The sequence below is a fragment of the Cicer arietinum genome, chromosome 8 (assembly GCF_000331145.2).
Source record: "Cicer arietinum cultivar CDC Frontier isolate Library 1 chromosome 8, Cicar.CDCFrontier_v2.0, whole genome shotgun sequence".
Lineage (NCBI taxonomy): Eukaryota > Viridiplantae > Streptophyta > Magnoliopsida > Fabales > Fabaceae > Cicer > Cicer arietinum.
The window spans coordinates 1,886,317-1,909,111 of NC_021167.2; the positions used below are offsets into that span (position 1 = coordinate 1,886,317).

The 22,795-nt window shown below is 31.8% G+C and overlaps 3 protein-coding genes across 4 annotated transcripts; 2 read left to right on the forward strand and 1 right to left on the reverse strand.

The window, feature by feature from the left end:
• Positions 1-154: 154 nt before the first annotated feature.
• Positions 155-9,025, forward strand: LOC101494024 (protein HAPLESS 2). 2 transcript variants are annotated; one of them, XM_012719026.3, is made up of 18 exons: positions 155-524; positions 622-765; positions 1,078-1,166; positions 1,258-1,297; positions 2,011-2,068; positions 2,150-2,210; positions 2,860-2,938; positions 3,401-3,535; positions 3,774-3,968; positions 4,569-4,649; positions 4,735-4,835; positions 6,122-6,239; positions 6,660-6,692; positions 6,804-6,897; positions 6,997-7,085; positions 7,471-7,586; positions 8,027-8,127; positions 8,218-9,025. In XM_012719026.3, the coding sequence occupies exons 1-18, from the start codon at positions 333-335 to the stop codon at positions 8,697-8,699; spliced, it is 2,208 nt and encodes a 735-aa protein (XP_012574480.1). In that variant the 5' UTR covers positions 155-332; the 3' UTR covers positions 8,700-9,025. The 2 variants fall into 2 exon arrangements, with proteins under 2 accessions (XP_012574480.1, XP_027193351.1); XM_027337550.2 differs by lacking the exon at positions 6,660-6,692.
• On the reverse strand, positions 8,922-12,954 carry LOC101503687 (cytochrome P450 87A3). Its single transcript, XM_004511542.3, has 9 exons — positions 12,505-12,954; positions 11,885-12,209; positions 11,641-11,790; positions 10,999-11,250; positions 10,383-10,472; positions 10,215-10,293; positions 9,828-9,934; positions 9,521-9,648; positions 8,922-9,417 (listed from the first exon to the last, which is right to left on the reverse strand). The coding sequence occupies exons 1-9, from the start codon at positions 12,696-12,698 to the stop codon at positions 9,282-9,284; spliced, it is 1,461 nt and encodes a 486-aa protein (XP_004511599.1). The 5' UTR covers positions 12,699-12,954; the 3' UTR covers positions 8,922-9,281.
• Positions 12,955-17,361: 4,407 nt separating this feature from the next.
• On the forward strand, positions 17,362-20,963 carry LOC101504228 (F-box protein PP2-A12-like). The gene is made up of 3 exons (XM_004511544.4): positions 17,362-17,838; positions 17,962-18,080; positions 20,193-20,963. The coding sequence occupies exons 1-3, from the start codon at positions 17,524-17,526 to the stop codon at positions 20,620-20,622; spliced, it is 864 nt and encodes a 287-aa protein (XP_004511601.1). The 5' UTR covers positions 17,362-17,523; the 3' UTR covers positions 20,623-20,963.
• Positions 20,964-22,795: the final 1,832 nt, after the last annotated feature.

Below are 22,795 nucleotides of genomic sequence, written 5' to 3' on the forward strand. Positions count from 1 at the left end.
TTAGGTGGGATGGTTCTAAATTCCATTCAACCTATTACACAACTTTTTGATTCTCAATTGGATCGCTTATATCCAACATTCTTAGTGAGAGAAATTGAAGTGTTATTGACTTGCTAACTTTAATATATCTTTAAACTCTTTCAAAGTAATATAGAATCCCCTAGTTGAAGGACAAGGATTGAAAAAGTAACCGCTCATTTCCTTCAGTCAGTGGGCCCTTCAATGGGCCCAAAAAATAACCGCCAAACTGCTCCGTTCTGTTTTGCATGCACCATCTCCGTTTCGAGAAAATAGAAAACAACTGAATACTTGAAAACCGAAACCGCCAAAAAATGACAATACCGTTCCAGTCCCATAGCACCCTAATCATCTTCTTCTTAGTTTATTCCTTTCTTACATTTCATGTCGCCGGAATTCAAATCATTTCCAAATCAAAGCTCGAGAAATGCGAGAAGAATTCGAACTCCGACGATCTCAACTGCACTACCAAAATCGTAGTCAGCATGGCTGTTCCCAGTGGCTCGGTAAACCATGTTTACTTTGTTACTTTTATAAGTAAATTAATTAACCTTGCTACTAAATTGTTATTGCATTTGTTGTATAATAATGACGATTGTATAGAGTGGAGGAGAGGCGTCGATTGTTGCAGAATTGGTGGAGGTGGAAGAAAATTCAACCACAAAAATGCAGACATTGCGGATTCCACCGGTTATAACGGTCAACAAAACTGCTGCTTACGCAGTGTATGAATTGACTTACATTAGAGTATGATGCTTCTTGATCTTGTTTAACTTTCCTATTAACTACTCCTTTTTTATTTATTTATTTATAATTTTAGGGTTTTTGCATTCAGAATGATACAAAGCAAGTATATGATACTTCTGCCATTGTAATTAATTTTTGGATTATCTGATCTGATAAATGATAACAATAATGACAATTTTTTTTTTGAGAAATTTGAAATGTATTGTTTAATAATGGTTTTGGACGATTCTATTTACAAGCAAATGTCTGCAAGAGGATTGCTGTTTTTGTTGTTTGATTCTTTAGATTGAAGTTTTAGCGACTTCTTTGTAGGATGTTCCTTATAAGCCAGAAGAGTATTATGTTCAGACGCGAAAATGTGAGCCAGATGCTGGTGCAAATGTTGTGAAGATATGCGAGAGGTGAAGCATATTTTATTACTGTTTTCCTATATCAACTAGAGTCTAAGAAAATATTGATTTCACTGCTTAGTTTCTGGTACCTGTGTTGCAGACTGCGAGATGAAGATGGTCATATCATCGAGAATACTCAGGTGGCCTTTTCTTTCACGTTGGGTTTTCTTTATAAGTTTGTAGTTTCGATGAAAAAATAGCATGTGGTTGGGTATCATTTATGATTTTTTTAAATATTAACCAAGGCATTAGACCATAAAGAGTGATCATGAGACATTTTCACCTAAACCCTTAAAACATTAAACATATTATTCTATTCTCTTGTATTATTTTATATAGTCCGACCTTAACCAATGTAAGACTACTCCAAACTCACAATTGAGTTCCCAACAACATCATTTTATGATTTTCATTTTAAATTAAACACTATAGTCAGGTTACTGCAGGGGAACACCTACATTTTACTGACTTACTTGAGTCTTTACTTTGTAAGTAGTTTACATTATATTTATTTAAGTAACTATTCAGTTGTGAAGCAATCTTCATTTCCTTCCTGGCCTTCATATGATGATATTGATGTGCCTATACACGTTTCATTGTTCTTCACCTTTGTTGATAAAAGATATATTGTTGTTTTCTGAATCACGACATTTTAAAACATCACTCTTGAATAAGATTGTTAGTCGATCTTAGTTGTCATTTACAATTTCTGTGCTAGGAGCTATGATGTTAAATTTTAAAGAAATTTCTCATCTAGAAGAACTTTTGTGCTCAATTTTCTTCTATTTTTTGTCATTTTACCTTCTGCTTCTGACTGACGTTTAACATCTCTTTGTTTTTGCCTTTAATGTAGCCAATATGTTGCCCATGTGGACCCCAGCGGCGGATGCCTTCATCATGTGGAAACTTCTGTAAGTTAGTTGTTGTCAATGTTTTTAACTTCTTACAGATTTACATGAATCTAACAGTTTTGGGCGACATTGTTTAACTAGTTGACAAATTGACAAAAGGAAAGGCTAACACTGCACACTGTGTGCGCTTTCCAGGTGATTGGTAAGCTTCCATCCTTTTTATTTCAATTGTGATTGATTTGGGAAATCCTGGTTGATATATGGTTTTGAATGGATTTGTTTAGAGTTGGTATTGTTTGTGTGTTAGACTTGTGGATTTTTAAAGTAACGTATCAAAACCATGTTTATGTTGAACCTTTCATATACACAGAACACCATCTAAACCTTGTTCTCTAACTTGTCAAAAAATTTGTTCAAAATTCTGTGTATGAATAATTTAAGATATTTCGCCTTGTGGAAGTGATAACATTGAGATGGACAGACTTTAAGAGTTTGAGTAGTAGTGATGTATATCCCCCTACCATATTTTTATTATATTAATCATCTTGGTTAAGTACAAGTTTTATATAATTAGCACAACTTCAACTCTATGACACTCACAATGTTCTCCCACAAATTCTAACTCAATCTACAAATGCTTTTTTTTTTTTATATTAAATACCCTAATAATCTAGCAGAGTTTTATGAAATAGCTTTGTGACTCTTGGTAATAGTATAGTGTTGTCTTGTTTTAAGTTTTAACTGTATTCACCATTTACCTCTGAAATTTGCAAAAGGGAAAGTGACTTCATTGTTTGACACTAGTTAGAACTCATTTTCCCTCTTCTCTCACTCTTTATAAATCATTTCAGGTTTCATGTTTTTGGCATTGGGCAGCGAACACTGGGATTTAGTGTTCGGATACAGGTGAAGAGTGGAACTAAAGTTTCGGTACGTAATTATTGGTCTCTTTGTGAAATTTTATGAGATTTAAATGTGTCATTTATTTTCTGTCATAGGAAGACATATACTGTACACCCATTTTTAAATGGTACACCAATACACCATATGCTATCGCCGTTAAATTGGTTACATTACATCGTCGCCTGATACCCATATTTTTATCACTTGGGATCACCTTTGGATCAACAACACTTGTTTTAATATATTTTTTTCTTCTAAGTTTGAATGAAGATTAGCCTGAGTCCTTGGTCCTTCCCTTTCTCTTTTCTCCATTCATTTGCTAAACTAAGAATAGCATGTTTATTTTTCTTCATTTGTATATCAAAGAAAACAAGCAGTTTTGTCCTAGAAGATATCTTACACTTACAATTTAATCCTTGAAAAAGCACATATTTCTTTTCCATTTCTTGTGTATAACAGAAGTTTGTCCATCCAAAATATTTCTGGCAGGAAGTGGTTGTGGGTCCTGAAAACAGAGCAGTGACATCTGATGATAAATTTTTGAAGGTTAATCTTATAGGAGATTTTGTTGGTTATACAAATATACCAAATTTTGAGGATTTCTATCTTGTTGTTCCAAGGCAGGTATGCTTCCTTTACTGATTTACGATAAATGACCTCTATTGACTATTTGACTTAAATTAAATTATAAATCTGTCTCATTGTTTTGCTAGTCTGAATAATTGATGCCGACTTTGTTACTTATGCTTTTTTTATACACAGATCACGCTAATTTGCAATGATCAACTTTTACATGTTTTGGCATTATTCACTCAACTTTTACAAGCTTAAGCAAAATATTTAGAGATTTTTCTTTTGGCAGGGTGGCCTTGGTCAACCACATGACTTAGGGAGAAACATTTCTATGTGGATGCTGCTTGAGAGGGTCAGATTTACTTTAGATGGTATTGAATGTAACAAAATTGGTATCAGTTATGAAGCTTTTAGTGGACAACCAAACTTTTGCTCTTCACCCTTTTGGAGTTGTTTGCATAATCAATTGTGGAATTTTTGGGAGGTTGGCACTGCAACAATTTTTTTCTTCTTAACTTTTGTTTTGATTTCATTCTATTCCCTTTTTGCAGCTGTATGTATTTCATAGGTGGTAGAATATTTCTTTAGTTGTATACTTGTCTTTCCTTTCTATGTGTGGACCATTTGATCCAAAATCTTCATTAGTTACTAGGATCATCGGATGACTTCTTATAACTCTACACTTGTTTGACTAGATGTAATAAACAATAGCTTTTGCATTGGGTTGAAAAATTTAAACTAAGTTTTATATCAAACTTGCTTTTAGAGTAAAAACATCCAAACGTAAGTAATCTCACTTCAAACTCGATTGTAACTACATCAGTTTAGAAAATCAATTTCATTCAAATCACTTGTATCATATGTTCACTCAAACACAGATTACGTCTCAAACACCTGACATTGGGCTTTTGCGCACAAAAATAACAATTACTTTAAGAGATGCATATTTACACCAATAACCATTAATTTTTTTGTTTAAAATCTTATTGCTTAATGCTTATATTAACCGATTGTTGACTGAAACTTTATATCCAGTTTTCTTGTAGTTGTTGAAAATTTGAAAGAAACTTTTTGTCATTAACAGGCTGACCTGAATCGAATAAGTAGGAATCAGGTGCCACTCTATGGTTTGGAAGGAAGGTTTGAAAGGATAAATGAGCATCCAGTTATGTCACAAGGATTGTATGTTTTATTTGATATGGTGTCTTCTATTCCTATTAGAAACGGATTTTTATTTGATTTGTTTGCAGAATGCTGGGAGTTTCTCTTTTTCCATTGGAATAACGGAGGTTCTTAATACAAATATTGTGATAGAGTTAAGTGCCAATGATGTAGACTATGTTTATCAAAGGTACTATTCTATTATTTCCTTGGTAAGGGTATTATTTGGAAACAATGGCGTTCTATTATATGTCATGGTTATGGATCTGCCATGGCCATCATCCTCATCACCACTGCTACTACATAGTCTACACATGTTTGTAAACACTATATGTTAGGTTCCTTGATAGAATTCAATATCAAAAGGGAATTATTTGTCCCTAGTTTTTATTGATTGAAAGAAAATGATACAAAAGAACAGATACGCTCCTACAAATGGTATAAACCACTCAATTTCTAATTTTGCCAAAGATCCATTCAAAGGGGTGGGAGCCTTTATTTATAGGCTGATTATACAAGGGATAGGATCCAAGAGCATTACCTAACAACTAACAACTAACCACCTAACTATAAAACAATAACTACTAACAACCTAACCATAAAACAAAAACATCATTATTTCTTATTGTTTTTCCTGTGATAAACCAGTAAAGGCTTATTCCTATTTACATCTTCATTATTCCTATCACTATACCTATCACTAGTTACTAAAGTTGGCATTCATTTGTGATATTTTCTTTGAAAACCTGATGTGTGAACTTGTTTTGTTAGCTTGAACAAGATTGTAGGCTGACAAAAAAACAAAATGACATTTTTGTTCACTTTGGTTTTCTTCATTTTTTTCTATTTTCATTACTGTTACAAAAATATCACATTGGTTTCAATTTTGTCCGCTTTATTTCATTATTTTTACTTTAAGGAAAACAAGGTGAAAACAAAATGACATTTTGGTAGTTATTAGTCAAAATAGAAAATGAAAATAGAATGTTTTCTCAAATTGAACGAAGTCTAAGATATGATGTTAAGATGAATTGTTCTTTTCGGGGTTATTTTCTTTCACTTTCATTTTTTAAAAAAGAAGTCAGGACTACCAATAATGAAGTGCACATACTGAAGTTCCTGGCCAGAAATGGAAATACAAATCTTGAAAATAAGATGGTATTTACAAAGAATAGTATGAAAAAATGATGGTGGAATGTTTCTGTAATACAGCCTATTTTGTTTTTTAAGGACCTGGGAATGACTTTTGATTTGGTATGATGTCCACCAGACTTAGTACATGTTTGGCACTGCATTGATACCTTTTTTCTCATGGTAGATACTTTCACCGTGATATTTCAAAAGCTTCAACTTGGGTATTCTATTAACAGTGTTACTGTGCGGTGATCACCAAATCCACCGCAAAAACAAACATAGCCTTATCGTCAGTATAATAAAGCTTTTGAAAATTAGTTTAACAAGTTTTCTTTTCTCTAGGAGCCCAGGAAAGATCATAAGTGTAAGCGTCCCTACATTTGAAGCCCTTACTCAATTTGGAGTTGCTACAATCACAACTAAGAATACTGGTGAAGTGGAAGCATCATATAGTTTGACGGTATTCTGATTCTCAACCTCTCCATCATAGTTCTTACATTTTTTGTATATTTAGTTAAGTTCTATGTTGTGCTGCATGGCATCTATTTTTGCTATCCTGTTCTACTCTTACTTGGACAATGGAACGTTGATTTTTTTATTTTTTATTTTAAATTCGATATCAGATATGCATTATTTTAATATCTATTGTTGTTACAAAAAATTTCAGGACTAAACATGCAATATAGTTATTTTCTTCCTTGCACACCCATAAGATTCAGGATAAAAATGTTAGTTTAAATTATCTCTAGTCAGTTAGTTGAACTGACTGCATCACATGAGAAGGAAAATAACAAATGAAATGCATGTTCAGATGCTTATGTTTAGTTATGTACAATATTTAATTCAAATATATTTGAAGCTTGCTTGTGTTGTGTTTCAGTTTAATTGCTCCAAAGATATCACCCTGATGGAGGTACTATGCTGAAATATTTGTTCAACTTCAGCATATTGCTTTTAACCCTTCCAGTTATAATTTCACTGGTCTTCAAGTTTAGGTATTTAAATTTTATTGAACATTGATCAGGAGCAATATTTAATCATGAAGCCAAATGAGATTACAACCCGATCATTCAAAATCTACCCAAACACTGATCAAGCTTCCAAATATTCCTGTGCAGGTAAAGCTGAAGCTTAGGATTAATGCATTCTTATTTGTTACGCGTATAAATAAAATATTGATGTTTACATTATGCCTATTTTTGGGTGTTTTAATGAAGCCATATTGAAGGACTCTGATTATAGTGAAGTTGATAGAGCTGAGTGTCAATTTACTACTACTGGAACTGTTCTTGACAATGGAACACAGGTTTGTTCCTTCCTGAGTACTGGTCTAGAAATGTTAAGTGTTTATTATCCTAGGCCAAGAAAACAACAGTAATGTTAAGGGTTTGGTTATTGTATTCTCTTATTACCTGAAACGTACTCAAAGCAATCTACTATTGTTGTGGTGTTTTTTAAAATCTTTAATGGATCAAGTTATGAGAAAAAAGATTTTTCGCCTTCTAAAATAAGGATGGGACTTGCTGTATGTGTATAGGTGAATTCTGCACCAAAAATACTTATATGCTTAAGGAATCAGTTAGGGTTCATTCTTACATGAAATGTGATCAATAATGCATGGACTTGATGTTATGACAACTGTAATAAAACCATATCGTTATGTGGATCACCAAAACCATTGATTGTTGCAGGGTATGCCTTTTCAACCACCAGAGACCGGTATAAATGGTTTCTTTGATTCTATTGAAAGCATGTGGAATAAACTATGGACTGGCTTTATAGAATTTATTACCGGAAAATCTTGCAGGTATCATTTTCTACTCTACAGATTTTACCACTGGAATTCTAGAATGTATGTGGACACCTTGAATGGTGTATTTTACCAACGGCTGTGGACACCTAGAATGCTGTATATTTTTCATGGAAACTATCTTTGGAGTACTTTGCATTATTTTGAGCATAAAGGGAAAAGGGTGGAGTATTTTGTGCAAAAACTGTTATTTCAACAGTGTAGTCTGTAACTGCATGATACAAAAAGTTTGTATACTAGGTGATTTATATATTTTGTTATAACTTTACTAAGTAACCAAGTATAAATAGCCAATACATAGAAGCAGGCTGTTGGTAGATCAATAACCATATATATATTTCCTTACTTGACCATAACTTTTGTCTAGTGTTAACTCATTTGTCTGGAAATTATCTGATCAAATCCTTCCCTATCCCTCGGTTTGGGCTGGTGTACAGACAGAAATGCTCTCGATTTTTTGACTTCACGTGTCACATACAATACGTATGCTTGAGCTGGATAATGCTGTTTGGTCTGTTTTTGGCAATTTTTCCGACAGGTATGGCTTCTATTTGATGTATATTAATATACTTGCAATTTGTAAATTAAGCAGAATACATCGGCATAAATACTGTTCTTTGAATTGTAGTGTTTGTGCTATTATGGCTTTTGCACATGAAAGGTCTATTTGATCCTCTTTATGACTGGTGGGACGATACTTTTGGCGCTGATGAGCAGTTCATCATGAACAAACATAAATTCAAAATTGACAAGGGACACCACCATAATCGTGACAACAAGCATTATAAACAAGGACTCGGGCACCCTGACCTTCGTGCTCCAAGTAGGCGAAAGACCAGTTATGAGCACAATCACAAGCACAAACATTCTGAAAGGAATTCTGATTACTTTGATCATTTACACCATGTTCAGAAAGATATGCACAAGCATAGACATAAAAAACATATGGATATTTTGCAGCATATTGATGATAAAAATCCTGCACATCACAAACACATAAAGGAACAATACCCTTCAACGGGACTGATCAAAGAGCCAAAGCATGATAAAGTAAGGCAAGCAAATTATGACAAACACAAACAAGTTTTGGTATATGATCCTGGTGCTTAGTAGAGAAAGCTGCAGCCAGACTTTATAATTCAATGCCGTCAGTGATCTCTTAGAAAGTACAATGTTTTAGTCTTTTAGAGCAACTTTTTATCTACTTTATAGAATCATAGGTATATCATTTATCTTTGCTTTGTTTCCACTAGTCTTCGTTCTCTGTTTCTGTTCCTTTACAATTGGGTGTGGAGGGCAAGAATTGAGGAATGAAACTTATTGAACAGTGGATTTAGATTGTAACATTGTTGTCACGTGGTATATATTTGTATAGTAAATATGTAATCTGAAACATTTACACTCTTACAAAGTGGAACTTCCCTTCCCCTCCCTAACTGCCTTCGTAAGGCATACATGTTTTATACACAACCCTCACTTCCCTCTGGCCCTTTTCCCTCCGGTAGTATTGTATCTTGAAGAAAATTTAGTGGAAGCACGATTTTTAAGTGGCTTTAAACTAAGAGGCCGTTATGGTTACTTTTGTGGCGCTTTCGTAACAAAACTGTTGCACTGTGCCTCTTGAAAATGTCATGATTGAGAAGATGTCAAGTCTAAATTTCTACCATGAGTCTTTCTTGCAGGTTTTGGCTTCTAATTTGTAGTTGTATATTCTGGTTCATGCTTCCTTTGATGAGTTTGATCTTTCTTTGTGATCTGGACGTGAAATCCATTTGGAAACTGTAAACCAGGAGTTCGAACAATATTCCCTCCTTTGATAGGTTGCCACCTGAATTATTTAGACGTTAACGAGGGTACTTTGCATTCCAAATTAAATCAAGGCTTTAAAGATGGTAAGTTCAATTTAAAGTCACTTTTCATAATCTTATTACCTATACTTTGTGACCAAGCTATGAAGAAAAACAGCCATCTGAACCTTAGCGAAGTCTGTCCCAACACAAAATCTCATGCCTCCACCGAAAGCCATGAAATGTTTGGTGGCACCATTCAGTTCCATTCCCTGTAGGCCATTTCTTTTTGGGTCACTTAATTGTAAAAGAAGAGAGATGATAGACTAGAATCTAAGTTACTTGAATATATATAGTATACTTGCTAAAGCAGCTTACTACATTACTTTTTTGAAGCAGCTCTGAGACGACGGAAAATTTTGAAAAGAAAATGAGAAAATTTTAAACGCACCTCCCATCTAGATGGGTTGAAAGCAAGAGGGTCCTGATATTTCGCTGGGTTCAAATGTACAGCTGGGGGACACACCATGATTGCCCACCCTGCTGGTATGGTATACCCTGCACGTGTTCATTATTGTAGACCAAATGAGGTAATGTCAAATACAGTGTGCTTTTTCGGGTCTTAACTTAAACTTCAAGGTACGAATGCACTGGAACATTGAAACTTGAAAATTGGTATTATTAAAATTCGAGCCTTCAAATAAATTTTGTTAAAATAATTGAAGCTTCCATGTATAGTAGTCCAATAATTGGTAGTATACATCGTAGTAATCAAAATCTGTCTGTTTTGTATTATATGAATGGTAGCACTAATTTGATCTAATCAAAAATCACATACCCTTAAAATTAACTTCCCTTAATGCCTTCCGGAAGATTCCTGGAACTATATTTGCGAGTCTGGCGGTTTCAGTTATGAGCTGTGCAAATCGTCGTTGAATTTCAAATAAGATAATTTAACAACAAAAATTGTCCCTCTTTAGAAATGAAGGAAAAAAAATTAACCAACCTGAAATGTAAATGTCATTGATTTGTATTCTTGCCACGTTACTCCGGAGTTAGGATTTTTACGTCGTTTGAGGATGGCTTCATTTTCTTCCTAAAGGACACAGTATCGAGAGCATTAACTTTAGTATAGTGGAAGTCAAAATGAAGGCCGCGTAAAGGCATAAAAATAATTCCAAGATTAACTTTTTTTAATTTAAAAAAACTATTTCTTAATTTCCTTATGCAAATTTTACATATGTTTAAGAAAAATAGTATATTTAATGTGTTTACTTGTATATAAATACTTCTAGAATACCGTTTTTTTTTTAGATGTGAATAATGTGATTAATTCCGACTTCTTATTTTTTAAGATACTTATAGGATTAATTTTATTTTGATACAATGAGAAATAAAGAGGACAACTTAGGAATCAAATGATGGAAAATTATCCATCTACAATCATACAATCATCATTTGACTAGTAGAAAGTGGAGTATTAATTAGGTACTTTAAATTATTTAAGTGTATATTTTTTGAAATAATAATAAATAAATAAATTTAGTAATTTCAAACTTATATTTATGAACAATTATCTTTAAATGTTATAGTTAGAGAGGGAGGTAGTATTTTTGACGTACTTGTAATTGGTTGAGCACTGAGGGATTGTCAGAGAGTAATTTGATGGCATAAGTAAGAGCCAGAGAAGTGGTTTCAAAGCTTGCAAAGAGGAGAACAAACATGAGGTCCAGAGCGATTGCTTCAGTTAGGAGTGTTCCTTCTTTCCTAAGTTCTTCAATAACATAGTCAAAGAAATCCTTCTGTTGTTTCCTAGGCATTTCCCTTCTTTCTTGCAGCATGTTCTTCAGCATCTTCATTGCCCTTTTCCTACCCTGAAAAAATATCAGAAGCAAAATAATTAACGCTGTTTTCTCAATCAAAACAAAATACACTTTGTGTGATAATAAAGAAGGTCATTAATTCCATGTTAAATGGCTCTGAAAACCATTGGAGTTCTGGTCATTCTTCCAGAAAGACATTTTCTTTCCTTTTGATTGGCCTAATACTATGGGTTGCTTTGTTATAAAGGAATTATTCATGAAATAATTCAATAAATTGTAGCATTGGACGCTTCAATTTGAAAACGTATTTGGTGTCTGACACCGACACATATGATTATAATAAGTTATTTTCATTTTCTCAAATCTTTTTCATGTTACGTATCAACGTCAATATTATGTCTAATGTCCGTTTCTATGTTTGATGGTGGATAAAGGACTTACCTGCAAACATTTGTGATAAGCTGTTCCTGGAACGTCCAAAGGGAATGAGATTAGTCCTTGTATAAATGCAACAAAGTTCTCCCTTAAATTCTCTGAGGACTTGGTTGAATCATAACTGATGAGTTTTTTTGCGGTCAAATCAAATATCATCTGAATGGGTAGTATATAATAAACAAAGGTTTAGACATAGAATGGGAAATGAAAACAAGAGAGAAATGAAAAATAGTTAGTGTAACAATTTTACCCTTGCCGTTGCTTCCTTCAGCTCAACACAGTTCTCCTGACAAGACAATTGTTGTAATGTTGTGCAGGCTGCCTCTTCAACCTCTGATAGCATCTTTTTAAGGCTTTCAGGACCAAACAAATTGAGCACCATGTTCTTAAGGTACTTATACATAAACCCATGTAAGGAACCTACATTTTGTTTCCCAAATATCTCTGTGAATGTATCTGGGTACCAGCTCTGGAATATTTTCCCTTCCTGTTGGAATATGAAGTAATTAAGATCAGGGTCTGTGGACACCACAACTGGTCTTCCAACCAAGCTGGTCTTGAAGATTGGTCCATACCTGAAAAAGTGCAAAACAAACTACGATATAATTCCTTAACCAAGTGAAAAATACCATCATATAACTTTTTAATCAAGTGATTGGACTTAAGTGGTTAATGACAAATTGTTCAGAAAAAATCCGAGTTCGAATTTTCGTTGGAACAATTCTTGGCCATACTTACCTTTTGGGCGGCTAAATTCCGAATTATCAGAGTCCCTTTTTCATAGGAACCGAAGGGTTAAAAACAAAAACTATTTGTACTGTCTAAATGAAAGATTAAAACTTGCATTGGTGACTTGAAATACTTTTATACCTTTTCATTCTCTGCTTGATGAATGGAGGAATATCACAAGAAGTGTTGGGGGAGAAGAACTGGAGGGTCTCACCCAGAAGGGGAAAACCCATTGAACCTGGTGGTAGTTTACCATTGCAACTAGGATTTCTCCATCTATAAACCCAATGTGTAATGCATATAATAACCAATGCCCCAAGACATAGAACCCACATTTTGTTTTTCTTCTAAAAAAAAGAATGAAACTCTTTTTAAAATATATAGAAAGGTAATAGATAGATTAAAAGAGTGTGAAGTGCTGAAAATGAAAGAAGGAGGGAAGAATAGAAAGGAGTAGACAGTGCTGATGGCATGTATATCAGAATATCAGAATATGTTCTTAAATAGGCAGGCCACTTATTAGAACCACTTGAAGAAAATAATATAAATATTGGATTTCCTATATAGTTTTTCGTGATGGTTGTTCAAAGAGCTGTACTAGTAGTTGGAGATAGAATAGAATAATTGGAATTATATCTGTCTATAAACCACTCAATGTTTTGTCAACGGCATACATATATGATGTGTTCAATAGCTAGCCTTGCATTAATGATATTATTATGAATCTTAATTACTTGGATGCTTCCTCTTCCCCACGTCTTCTTTCTTTTGAAGGAAACATTATTTTATTTTTTTTCTTTTTTCATCAAAGTGTCCCTATAATATACTACAAAACTGAAATAAGAAGCACGAGGCAGGTGTATATAGCAGTTTTTAAGGAGATTTTGCGGGCATTTCCTAGATTTGTCTGACCAAATTAAGCATCTCAACTAAATCTACCTATGAATATCATTGAATGCTTCAAGTCTTAAACTTGTTATGCTTTGTCCAACTTGAAATCTTTCCAATATCTGTACTAAATTCTCAATCTGTGTTCCTTCATTCGTTTTTATGTTCAGGAAGATCTTTTGATAGATCTTTTATCTATCTCTGCAAACCATAATGGATAGATATATAATTAATAATCTCATCCTAACTAAAATTTTCATGTCTTAAATCTCAACATATACGTCATTGATGATTCATTTTGTACATTGGAGAGTTCTAGAAGTGCATCCTACTATACTTTGTTGTCCTTTATTTATTTTTTTCTTAGTGACAAAATTTATAGCATTTAATGCTATAATCTAGCTAGGTCAAAAGACTTGAAAAGAAAAGAAGCTAATATACATAGCTATTTTATCTGATAGAAGAGTTTACTTATTGAGCACCACCCAATCTGGCCATTGAGCCACGTACTTGACCAAATTGCAGCAATTACCATGTTATAGGTAGGTCACTGTGAATTAGTATATGCCACCTTATAATTTGGCTTTTTATCTATCTTAATCTGGATTAGGTGTCACTAGAGTACTTCATAACTTTTGTTTAAACCCTGTAATTATTATATAGTCAATCCCAAATATCTGGTCAAGTTGTTTTGTAATTCCTTTACATAATGTATTACAGTACACAGAGTATATGCCAAATATCAATTACATCGCTTATGGTCAACAACTATGTAACAGATTTGCAACAAAATTATAACAAAGTGTAATATATTTCCCCAAATCTTGCAACATCTAATTTATAACTGGAATCTAAATGCTACAACAATTCAGCTTGTAATAGATTTTGAGACACTTCAACACTTGAAGATACGCTATTTACTGTAATCAACATAAACTCTTGTTAAGTAAGAACTCTAATGTAATAGTTGCCTTTATTATAGTATTACTATTTTATTTTCTAAGTTTTTACATATAAATAATGAAAGACAAACACATTTTTATATGATATCACTGGCAACTCGGTCACCAAAACTTTATAAAAAAAATCCGATCTATCAATTATCATTTCCTTTTCTATGGGAGAGTTGACCTATTAATATTAAAATAAAATGGTTGTATAAGGGGATGATATTGATATGTTGTATACAATTGAACCCCGTTTTTATCCTATAGTTCTCTAATATCCTAATTATTAACACAGTTACGAGGTTATGAAGTCATGTACATGTTTCTCTAATATTTATTCCATCTCTCACTATCTACTCGCTTTTGTTGTAAAGATTTGATTCGAAAATGTATGATTTTCTAATAACATGAGAAATTCTAATGTTTTTGTGGGAATTGGGGTCCCACCTGTCTGAATGTAAAATGGCACAAAATCTTGTGGTGCATAAGCAAATGATGCCATGGGTTCACTTTTATTATAATTATGAATATTTGGGGATTGATTTATCAATATACAATCCAGTATATGCTCATAATTTATCCAAATGACATATTCAAAGATCGCCTCCACAAATATTTGAATAAAAACATATAATTAAAAAAATAAAAATATTGAGGGAAACTTAAAATTGTTATAGTAAAAAATTGATTTTTATTGAAGATTAAAAAAATATATTTATTGAGTTTGATAAATTAGAATCAATCCCCAAATGTGTTTTAATAAATTAGAATAATTAAAAAAATATAATTAGTTCATGGATTGCTTCACATCATCCATTTTAGGACTAAAATTTTAATTGAGAAATTAAATTGGACAAAAATAAAATAGAGGGCTAATTATGTGATTCCCTTAAAATAAAATACATGATTAAAATTATAATTAAATCTAAAATAAATGGAAAAAACTTGTGAAGACTAAACCAATAAAAAAAATTATTTGAGAATTCAACTGACACATTTAATAATACTTTTGTAATTTAGATATATTTACATACTATAATGATATTGTTTACATTTAATAATACTTTTGTAATTTAGATATATTTACATACTATAATGATATTGTTTGACTAATTCAAAAACCAAAACACGAAAATATATACTATTTAATTTATAGGATGGACAAAGTTCAATTTCCAAAAATTACATTTTTGGGTAAGGATAATGGGATTTAAAAGTGACCAACCTCTAAACCCATGAAGATATTTGGAATGTCATTGAAGCCAAAGACTCACATTATGATAATTTGTCAAAATTAAACTAAAGTAAAATATTAATACTTATTATCTAACATTTTTAGGATATTTATCCATAAAAATTTTAAAGAGGTTACTTTCCATATCATCTAATATTTTAATCGGACCATTGATTAAACTGTAGAAGCTTCTTGGGTCATGATTTGATCATTGATTAACAGATAACTAATTAAATAAAAAATTATTATAAAAAAATTGGTTGAACCTTAATTAGCAATGGTATAAATGAGATTGACCTTCCAACAATTGACCGGTTCTCAATTCAATTTTATTCTTAAATATTGATATTATTATTGTAAAAATATTCATTTAATAATATATTGAATCCGCGTTTATAAATTTAAAAACACATGACCTTTTATAAATAATGTGACAACAAATTTTTTTATACTTAACTAACTAAAGTTTGTTCAACTTATAAGGAATTAATTTATGAAAGACTCGATTTTTTTATACTTTTATTTTTATAAAAATATGTATTATTTATCGCTATAAATGACTTGATTTTATGGAAAAAATAAAAATAAAACGTACAATCATGACCTAAGAAGCTTCTACATTTTTTATAATAATTATCTATTTAATTAGTTATATCTGTTAATCAATGATCAAATCATGACCTAAGAAGCTTCTACATTTTAATCAATGGTCCGATTAAAATATTAGATGATATAGAAAGTAACCTCTTTAAAAATTTTGTGGATAAATATCCTAAAAATGTTAGATAATGAGTATTAATATTTTACTTTAGTTTAATTTTGACAAATTATCATAATGTGAGACTTTGGGTTCAATGACATTCCAAATATCTTCATGGGTTTAGAGGTTGGTCACTTTTAAATCCCATTATCCTTACCCAAAAATGTAACTTTTGGAAATTGAACTTTGTCCATCCTGCAAAATATACAACACTAAAACATTAAATATATAAAAGAGAACAAATAATAATAACGCAAATAAAAAAAATACTCTATGTTCCGTTTAGAAAATAAGATAACTTTTTTTGTTGTTGTTGAAAACAAATAAGATAACTTTAAAGGTTCAGAAAGATGGCGTAGTCTCGAAATGTTATAAAAGTACAATGGCTAATCCTTCAAGTTCAATCTCTAGCATGTGTTCCTCCCACCATGTGTTTTTTTTTTGTTCTTCAACAATTCATATTTTTCAATATTGTTACTGACACCTCAATGTACTACATCATCAAAACATATCAATTTTCAATACAAATTAGTGCTAAATTTTTTAAAGAGAAAAAAGAGCGCATATATGTATTTTTTTTTCCTTCGTGCTCAGACTAAATACAGAAAATAAATTATTTTAATTATTTATTTAAATATATAATTATAAGATATCATTGATTATTAATATGCATGTTAACTTATAAATGATACCTACAACGTATAGTCAATAATCAATTTTGAATATAATAAAAATAGTTAGTAATTAATGTCGAAATGTTTTAATTGAAAAATTAAATGACCAGAATAAAATAACCTTGAGATTTTTTTAATTATATTATATTTGTCATTGAGTTAAATAAAATACGACACAAGTAATATTTTTTAAATAAAGTTACCCAATTAATTGTTGCTAATAATTGAATCAATATAATTTTGATTACATTTGTATACAAATATTAGATAAATTAAAATTTTATTTATTTATTGAACTCCGATTTATAACATCTCACTAACGAGAAACTTATGAAAAAAAAAAAATAGAACGTAGAATATTATTATTGTTGAGATTATAAAAAATAAAAAATAAAAAAAAATAAATAAAAAATTCCAAATCTAAAAAAAAATAGATAGTACCGGTGAGTTGGCTCTGACGTGAAAAGAAAACAAACAAAGAAAGTGAAGAAACCAAAACCCATAGAGTCTTCTAGCGACGACAACTGGTACGCGTTGTTCCTTTTCATTTCACCCTAAATCCATTTCTTTTTATGAAACACCTTTCGATCTTCTTTCTCTTTTCTTTTCAATTTCAATTTCAATTTCATTTTCATTTTCATTTTCATTTTCATTTTCATGGGTATTAGCCTTTCTTTCTTTCGACCAAACCCAACAACCGCTTCTTCCGGTTCCACCTTAGATGATTTACCGGAAAGTTGCGTCGCTTCCATTATCTCTTACATGGATCCTCCTCAGATCTGTCAACTCGCTACCTTGAATCACGCTTTTCGCGCTGCTTCTTCTGCTGATTTCGTTTGGGAATCCAAATTGCCACCCAATTACGATTCTATCCTCACCAAAATCTTTAACCACGATTTTCCTCTCCATTCCGGAAAACGATCGATTTACGCCTCTCTTTGTCGCCTCAATACTTTTGAAGGAGGCACCAAGGTACTTCTTCTTAGCTTCAATTCTTTCATTCTTATACAAAACCCTAATTTTTTCGGAAATTGAAATATTAGGGTTTTCAATCCAATTGAGGATGCTGAAATATATGTGTCTCTGTGTGTGCAGAAAGTTTGGCTTGATAAAGGCACAGGTAAGCTTTGCTTGGCAATATCAGCCAAGGGACTATCCATAACTGGGATTGATGATAGGAGATATTGGAATCATATCCTCACTGAAGAATCTAGGTTAGTTTTTTTCATATTTATCTATTTAGCATTGTGAATCGTTCTGATTCTTATAATTTAATTGCATTTACTAGATGGTTTGTCTTAAAAAAAATTATATGAGAATGATTTTTTTTTTTTTGTTATTCAATAGTTTGATGATGAGGGGAGGGGAGGGGAGGGGAGGGGAGGGGAGGGTAAGGTAAGGGAATAAAAGCAGCGACAGATGTTTAGTGAAAAATCCATTCTCAATTGAAGTTTAAGTCTGCATAACATAGTGAATAATTATCCTTGAATAGACAAACCTGGCTTGAATGAAGTGACTTAAACCTCAAAATATCCCAGCTTGTGTTTAAGCAAAAGCTTATAACAAAAAATATATAAAGAGGGGAATAAAGAGGAAACACAATAGTTCTTAAGTTCTAGCTCAACTAGCAAATGCCGATATTGTTAGGTTTGACATCATATATCGGATTCGAACCTGAGACTTCACAGTTATGTGTGAGTTTATAGTGGTAATTATATCATCTCATCTATAGATTAAAAAAAAAAGAGGAAACACATCAGCCTATATGATATCATTGATATGTGAAACTGAAAAGTCAAGGAGCAAACTCACTTGCCTTTGTTTTATCTCTCTGTCTTTAGTTTATGATCTTATATTTTTATGTGTGAGTATGACAAACATATTCAACAACAGCAACAACCAAACCTTTTTCCGCTAAGTAGGGTTGACGATATGGATCAATCGATGCCACTGCATACTATCATATAGGATATCTCATTCCAACTCATTAATATCTAGGTTTTCCCTAATAGTCTCCCTTATAGTTTTCCTAGGTCTGTCCTTGCCTCGGATGATTTTCCTCCATTTGATCTACTCTCCTCACTACAAAATCTACAAGTCTCTTCTCCACATGCTAAAACCACCTAAGCCCAGTTTCTACCATCTTTATTGATATAGGTGCTACCCCGACCCACTCTCTAATGTTGTCATTCCTAATTCTATCTAGTATTATCTTTTCACACATCCAATGCAACATTCACATCTTTGCTACACTTATTTTATCCTCATGTTGGTTTTTTACTACCTAACACTTTGTCCCATATAACATCGCCACTCTTACAGTTGTGATAAAATTGCCCCTTCAATTTGAGCGGTACTTTTTTTTATCGCATAAAACACCCGAGGCATTCCTCCATTTCAATCATCCAGTTTATTATTTATTTTTTATCTGATAAACATATATCTGATAATTTTTTATCTTCCTTTTTCATTAATGATCATTTTATTTTTTATGATTAAGAATGAAATCCATACAAGTAAAGTCTGTGAATATCTTTTTTCTTACACCGGAAATCCCCCCAAACTTAGTTGAAGTTTTTAGATTTGGTTGGGTTAGCATTGCATAATTTTCATAAAGGATTATAATTGGATAGTGAATCAAATGCTCAATATCAACATGTGTTAGTCGGTTAGTCCAATTGTGGGGTACATGTTCCTCAAACATGTGGTTATAGGTTCAATTCTTGGATTTATGTGTAAGCGAAAACACTTAGAAGGGGTCTTTGGCAATGGCAATTCATACTTAGGGTGATTGATTCATTGACAATTGGATAGAAGAATACTTTCCTTAACTAAGAAAAAAAAAAACCTTGATAAAAAACAAAAAATATCACATTGTAATCTATTTAATAGACAAATAGTCATATTTATATTTTGCTTCTTCTTTATGGTTAAATATCTACACAGAATCTACATGCATCTATTGTCATATTTTTGAGCATTTTATAAAGGTGAAAACGTATAGAGATAAGTACATTGTTTGAAAATGTAACAACTTACATTGAAGCAATATTATTTTCAACATGTGTGCATATTATGCTCCTCTACTACTGAGGCATTGAGCACATATATATGCATGTATAAATCTTTGTGCTATTGTGAAGGAAAACTTGTGGATATTGTTTAAACTTGAATTGCATTGTTAAACATGCTTCCTTTTCCTTAATTTTCATAGTTGCTGATGCAACTTGTGAACCTCGTAATCAGGTAGTTTGGTTTGATTGCCAGTATAATAAAATTTATTTTAGTGGAACTCTGGAATTGAAATTGAGTTGTCTCCTCCACAGATTCAGTAGTGTTGCATACCTTCAGCAAACCTGGTGGTTTGAAGTGGACGGGGAAGTAGAGTTCCCATTTCCAGCCGGGACTTATAGCTTATATTTCAGAGTACACCTAGGGCGAGCCGCCAAGAGATTTGGACGTCGGGTCTGCAACACTGAACATGTTCATGGGTGGGACAAAAAGCCTGTCCGATTCCAACTCTGGACTTCAGATGGGCAATACGTTGCCTCCCAGTGTTTTCTGAAAGAATCTGGCAATTGGAGTTTTTACCATGCAGGGGACTTCACGGTTGAGGATGGCAATTCATCAACCAAAGTTAAATTCTCTATGACTCAAATTGATTGCACACACACTAAAGGTGGTCTGTGTTTGGATTCTGCATTTATTTACCCGAGTGAATTCAAAAAGACCAAGTCATTTTTGAATTGCTCCTAACCATTTCATGTAGGAAAAAAAAATGTACATTGCCTGTTTATGATGTACAGAGCATAGGACGGTGTCGGGAGGATTAGAGAATCGAGTTTTTTTATGATTCTTTAGAATTAGAGGTTTGTTGGAATTTTCATGAGTCTCTAGGATTAGAGTTTTGCTGGGGTTTATATATGATTCTTTAGGATTAGAGTTTTGTTGAGTTTTTATATGATTCTTTAAGATAAGAGTTTCGTTGGAGTTTTTTATATGATTCTTTAGGATAAGAGTTTTGTTGGAGTCAGGAGGGGATTAAGATGTTCAATTTGACCAGTTTCTTCTGTTAATTAGAATGGATCGTTCTATTATTTTTTTTGAACGGCATATCAAGAAAGTTCTATGGTCGCAGAAGATTGAGTGTATGCGATCATTTTGTTGAGGAAAAAAATGCATGAACCTCACAAACAACTGATTTTATATTTTTGGATATAGAACTTTCAACCCTCTAGGAAGCTACTACTAACATTTACACAGTTTTATTACTTTACTATGTAATTTAACAAATAAATTAAAATTTATACCAGACCTAAACCTTATAGTTCAATGCAGTAGTGCTTGGAAGGAAAGCATTTTCACATTCTAACGAAAAATAAGTTAAACAATACTAGCCTTCCAGGTGCCGTTACTTCAGAATTTTACAATTAAATCAAACATACTGAGAGGTCTCAAATTTGACCAAATACATATAAAAATATTTGATCAATTTTTACTTATATTTGATATCGAAATAGTATTATATATCAAACACAACAAAAATACATGAATATCAAGTTGTGGGATTGGATAACTCAATTTGTTTGAGCTAAAGATTCAAGGTATTGAAGAAATGAAAGAGCCAGAGAGAAATCCCATAAACAAAGTTGGATTCGAAAGAGGAACTGGTTACTAAATCAATTCGTGATATGAGTTTCCAATAGACAAGCTATTATGTCCACCAATAAAAAACTATCATAGAGTATCTTGGTAAAAATATTTAAATTTTTATGCTATGAGCATAAAATTCCACCAAATAGAGTGATATATCCCCTCTACACCAAATCTACGTTCATCCATTCCCCTTCCTCCACTCCCTCCCTTCCCTTCTACCCCTTCACTAGCATACCTTCCACAACAGTCATTGATGCCATAAATCAAAGCCTTAAATGACACAACATTTGGATTCAAACCATATCTTTCATTCCCATCGACCATAAAATGACAATAGAATGGAGTGAGTTGTCTAAAACATGGGCAGTTATTAGCCATTTTATTCAATTTTAGTGGTTGAAGAATGTGACATATAGAGGCAATACTACCTAGCTTTCTCTAAATATCAGTCCTACGTCCCTATCTAATTTCTTGTATTACCGTTAATAATATTTTTGTTTATCTAAAAAAATTATCAATTGTACAACCCATTTAACACTTACATCAATAAATAGAACTCAATGTTATTGTTATTTAATTTGAGTCACATTTTTTATTAAGGTTTCTTTAATTTAGTTAATCTTCCTTGGTTTCGTTTAACGCTATAAGAAGCACACAATTGAATGAAATAGTCTTTTACTTGGCATAATCACTGAAGAAAACAAAATTGGTATTGATAAGTGTTAGTAGATTCATTGACCAATTTTTCTCCACATAAATAGAAATAAAATTAAATATATTTTTTACTCAATTTTTCTTTAAAAATAATTGTCTACTTGATAAAAAAAAATCATATTTAATTGGTTGGTGAGACATGGTATTCGAACTTTATTTGATTTTTTTGTTGGAAATGTGTTTTTGTCAAATTTTATTATTTTATAGAAATTATTAGATTTTGATAGAGCAGGACAAATTTGTGTTTTATTTTAAAAATAGATAATGTACGACATGTCTTTTAGCTAAATTTAAAGTTAAAACAGTTTTTTTTAAAAAAATTTGGATAAAAAATGTTATTTATTTTTCTTAACCATAATAATAATGGACTTTTAGTTGTTTTAAGTTCAAAACATTAAAATTATCTTATTTTGACCTTCTTTTAAAATGTAACTTTTCATTATATATTTTTTACTTTAAAATTATGCTGCAATTTTTGTCTCATTAAAATGTACATGGGTTGTATCATTCATATATATATATATATATATATATATATATATATATATATATATATATA

Bases quoted from the DNA above. Each gene is read 5' to 3' on its own strand.
- LOC101503687 (XM_004511542.3), bottom strand. From the start codon at position 12,698: ATGTGGGTTCTATGTCTTGGGGCATTGGTTATTATATGCATTACACAT. The intron at 11,251-11,640 runs GTAAGTCCTTTA...ATATTTTTTCAG, and splicing joins CTTATCACAAATGTTTGCAG to GGTAGGAAAAGGGCAATGAA. The intron at 9,649-9,827 runs GTGCGTTTAAAA...AATGGCCTACAG, and splicing joins TCAACCCATCTAGATGGGAG to GGAATGGAACTGAATGGTGC.
- LOC101504228 (XM_004511544.4), top strand. From the start codon at position 17,524: ATGGGTATTAGCCTTTCTTTCTTTCGACCAAACCCAACAACCGCTTCT. The intron at 17,839-17,961 runs GTACTTCTTCTT...CTGTGTGTGCAG, and splicing joins CTTTTGAAGGAGGCACCAAG to AAAGTTTGGCTTGATAAAGG. The intron at 18,081-20,192 runs GTTAGTTTTTTT...TCTCCTCCACAG, and splicing joins ATCCTCACTGAAGAATCTAG to ATTCAGTAGTGTTGCATACC.
- LOC101494024 (XM_012719026.3), top strand. From the start codon at position 333: ATGACAATACCGTTCCAGTCCCATAGCACCCTAATCATCTTCTTCTTA. The intron at 1,298-2,010 runs GTGGCCTTTTCT...CCTTTAATGTAG, and splicing joins ATATCATCGAGAATACTCAG to CCAATATGTTGCCCATGTGG. The intron at 2,211-2,859 runs GTAAGCTTCCAT...AAATCATTTCAG, and splicing joins GTGCGCTTTCCAGGTGATTG to GTTTCATGTTTTTGGCATTG.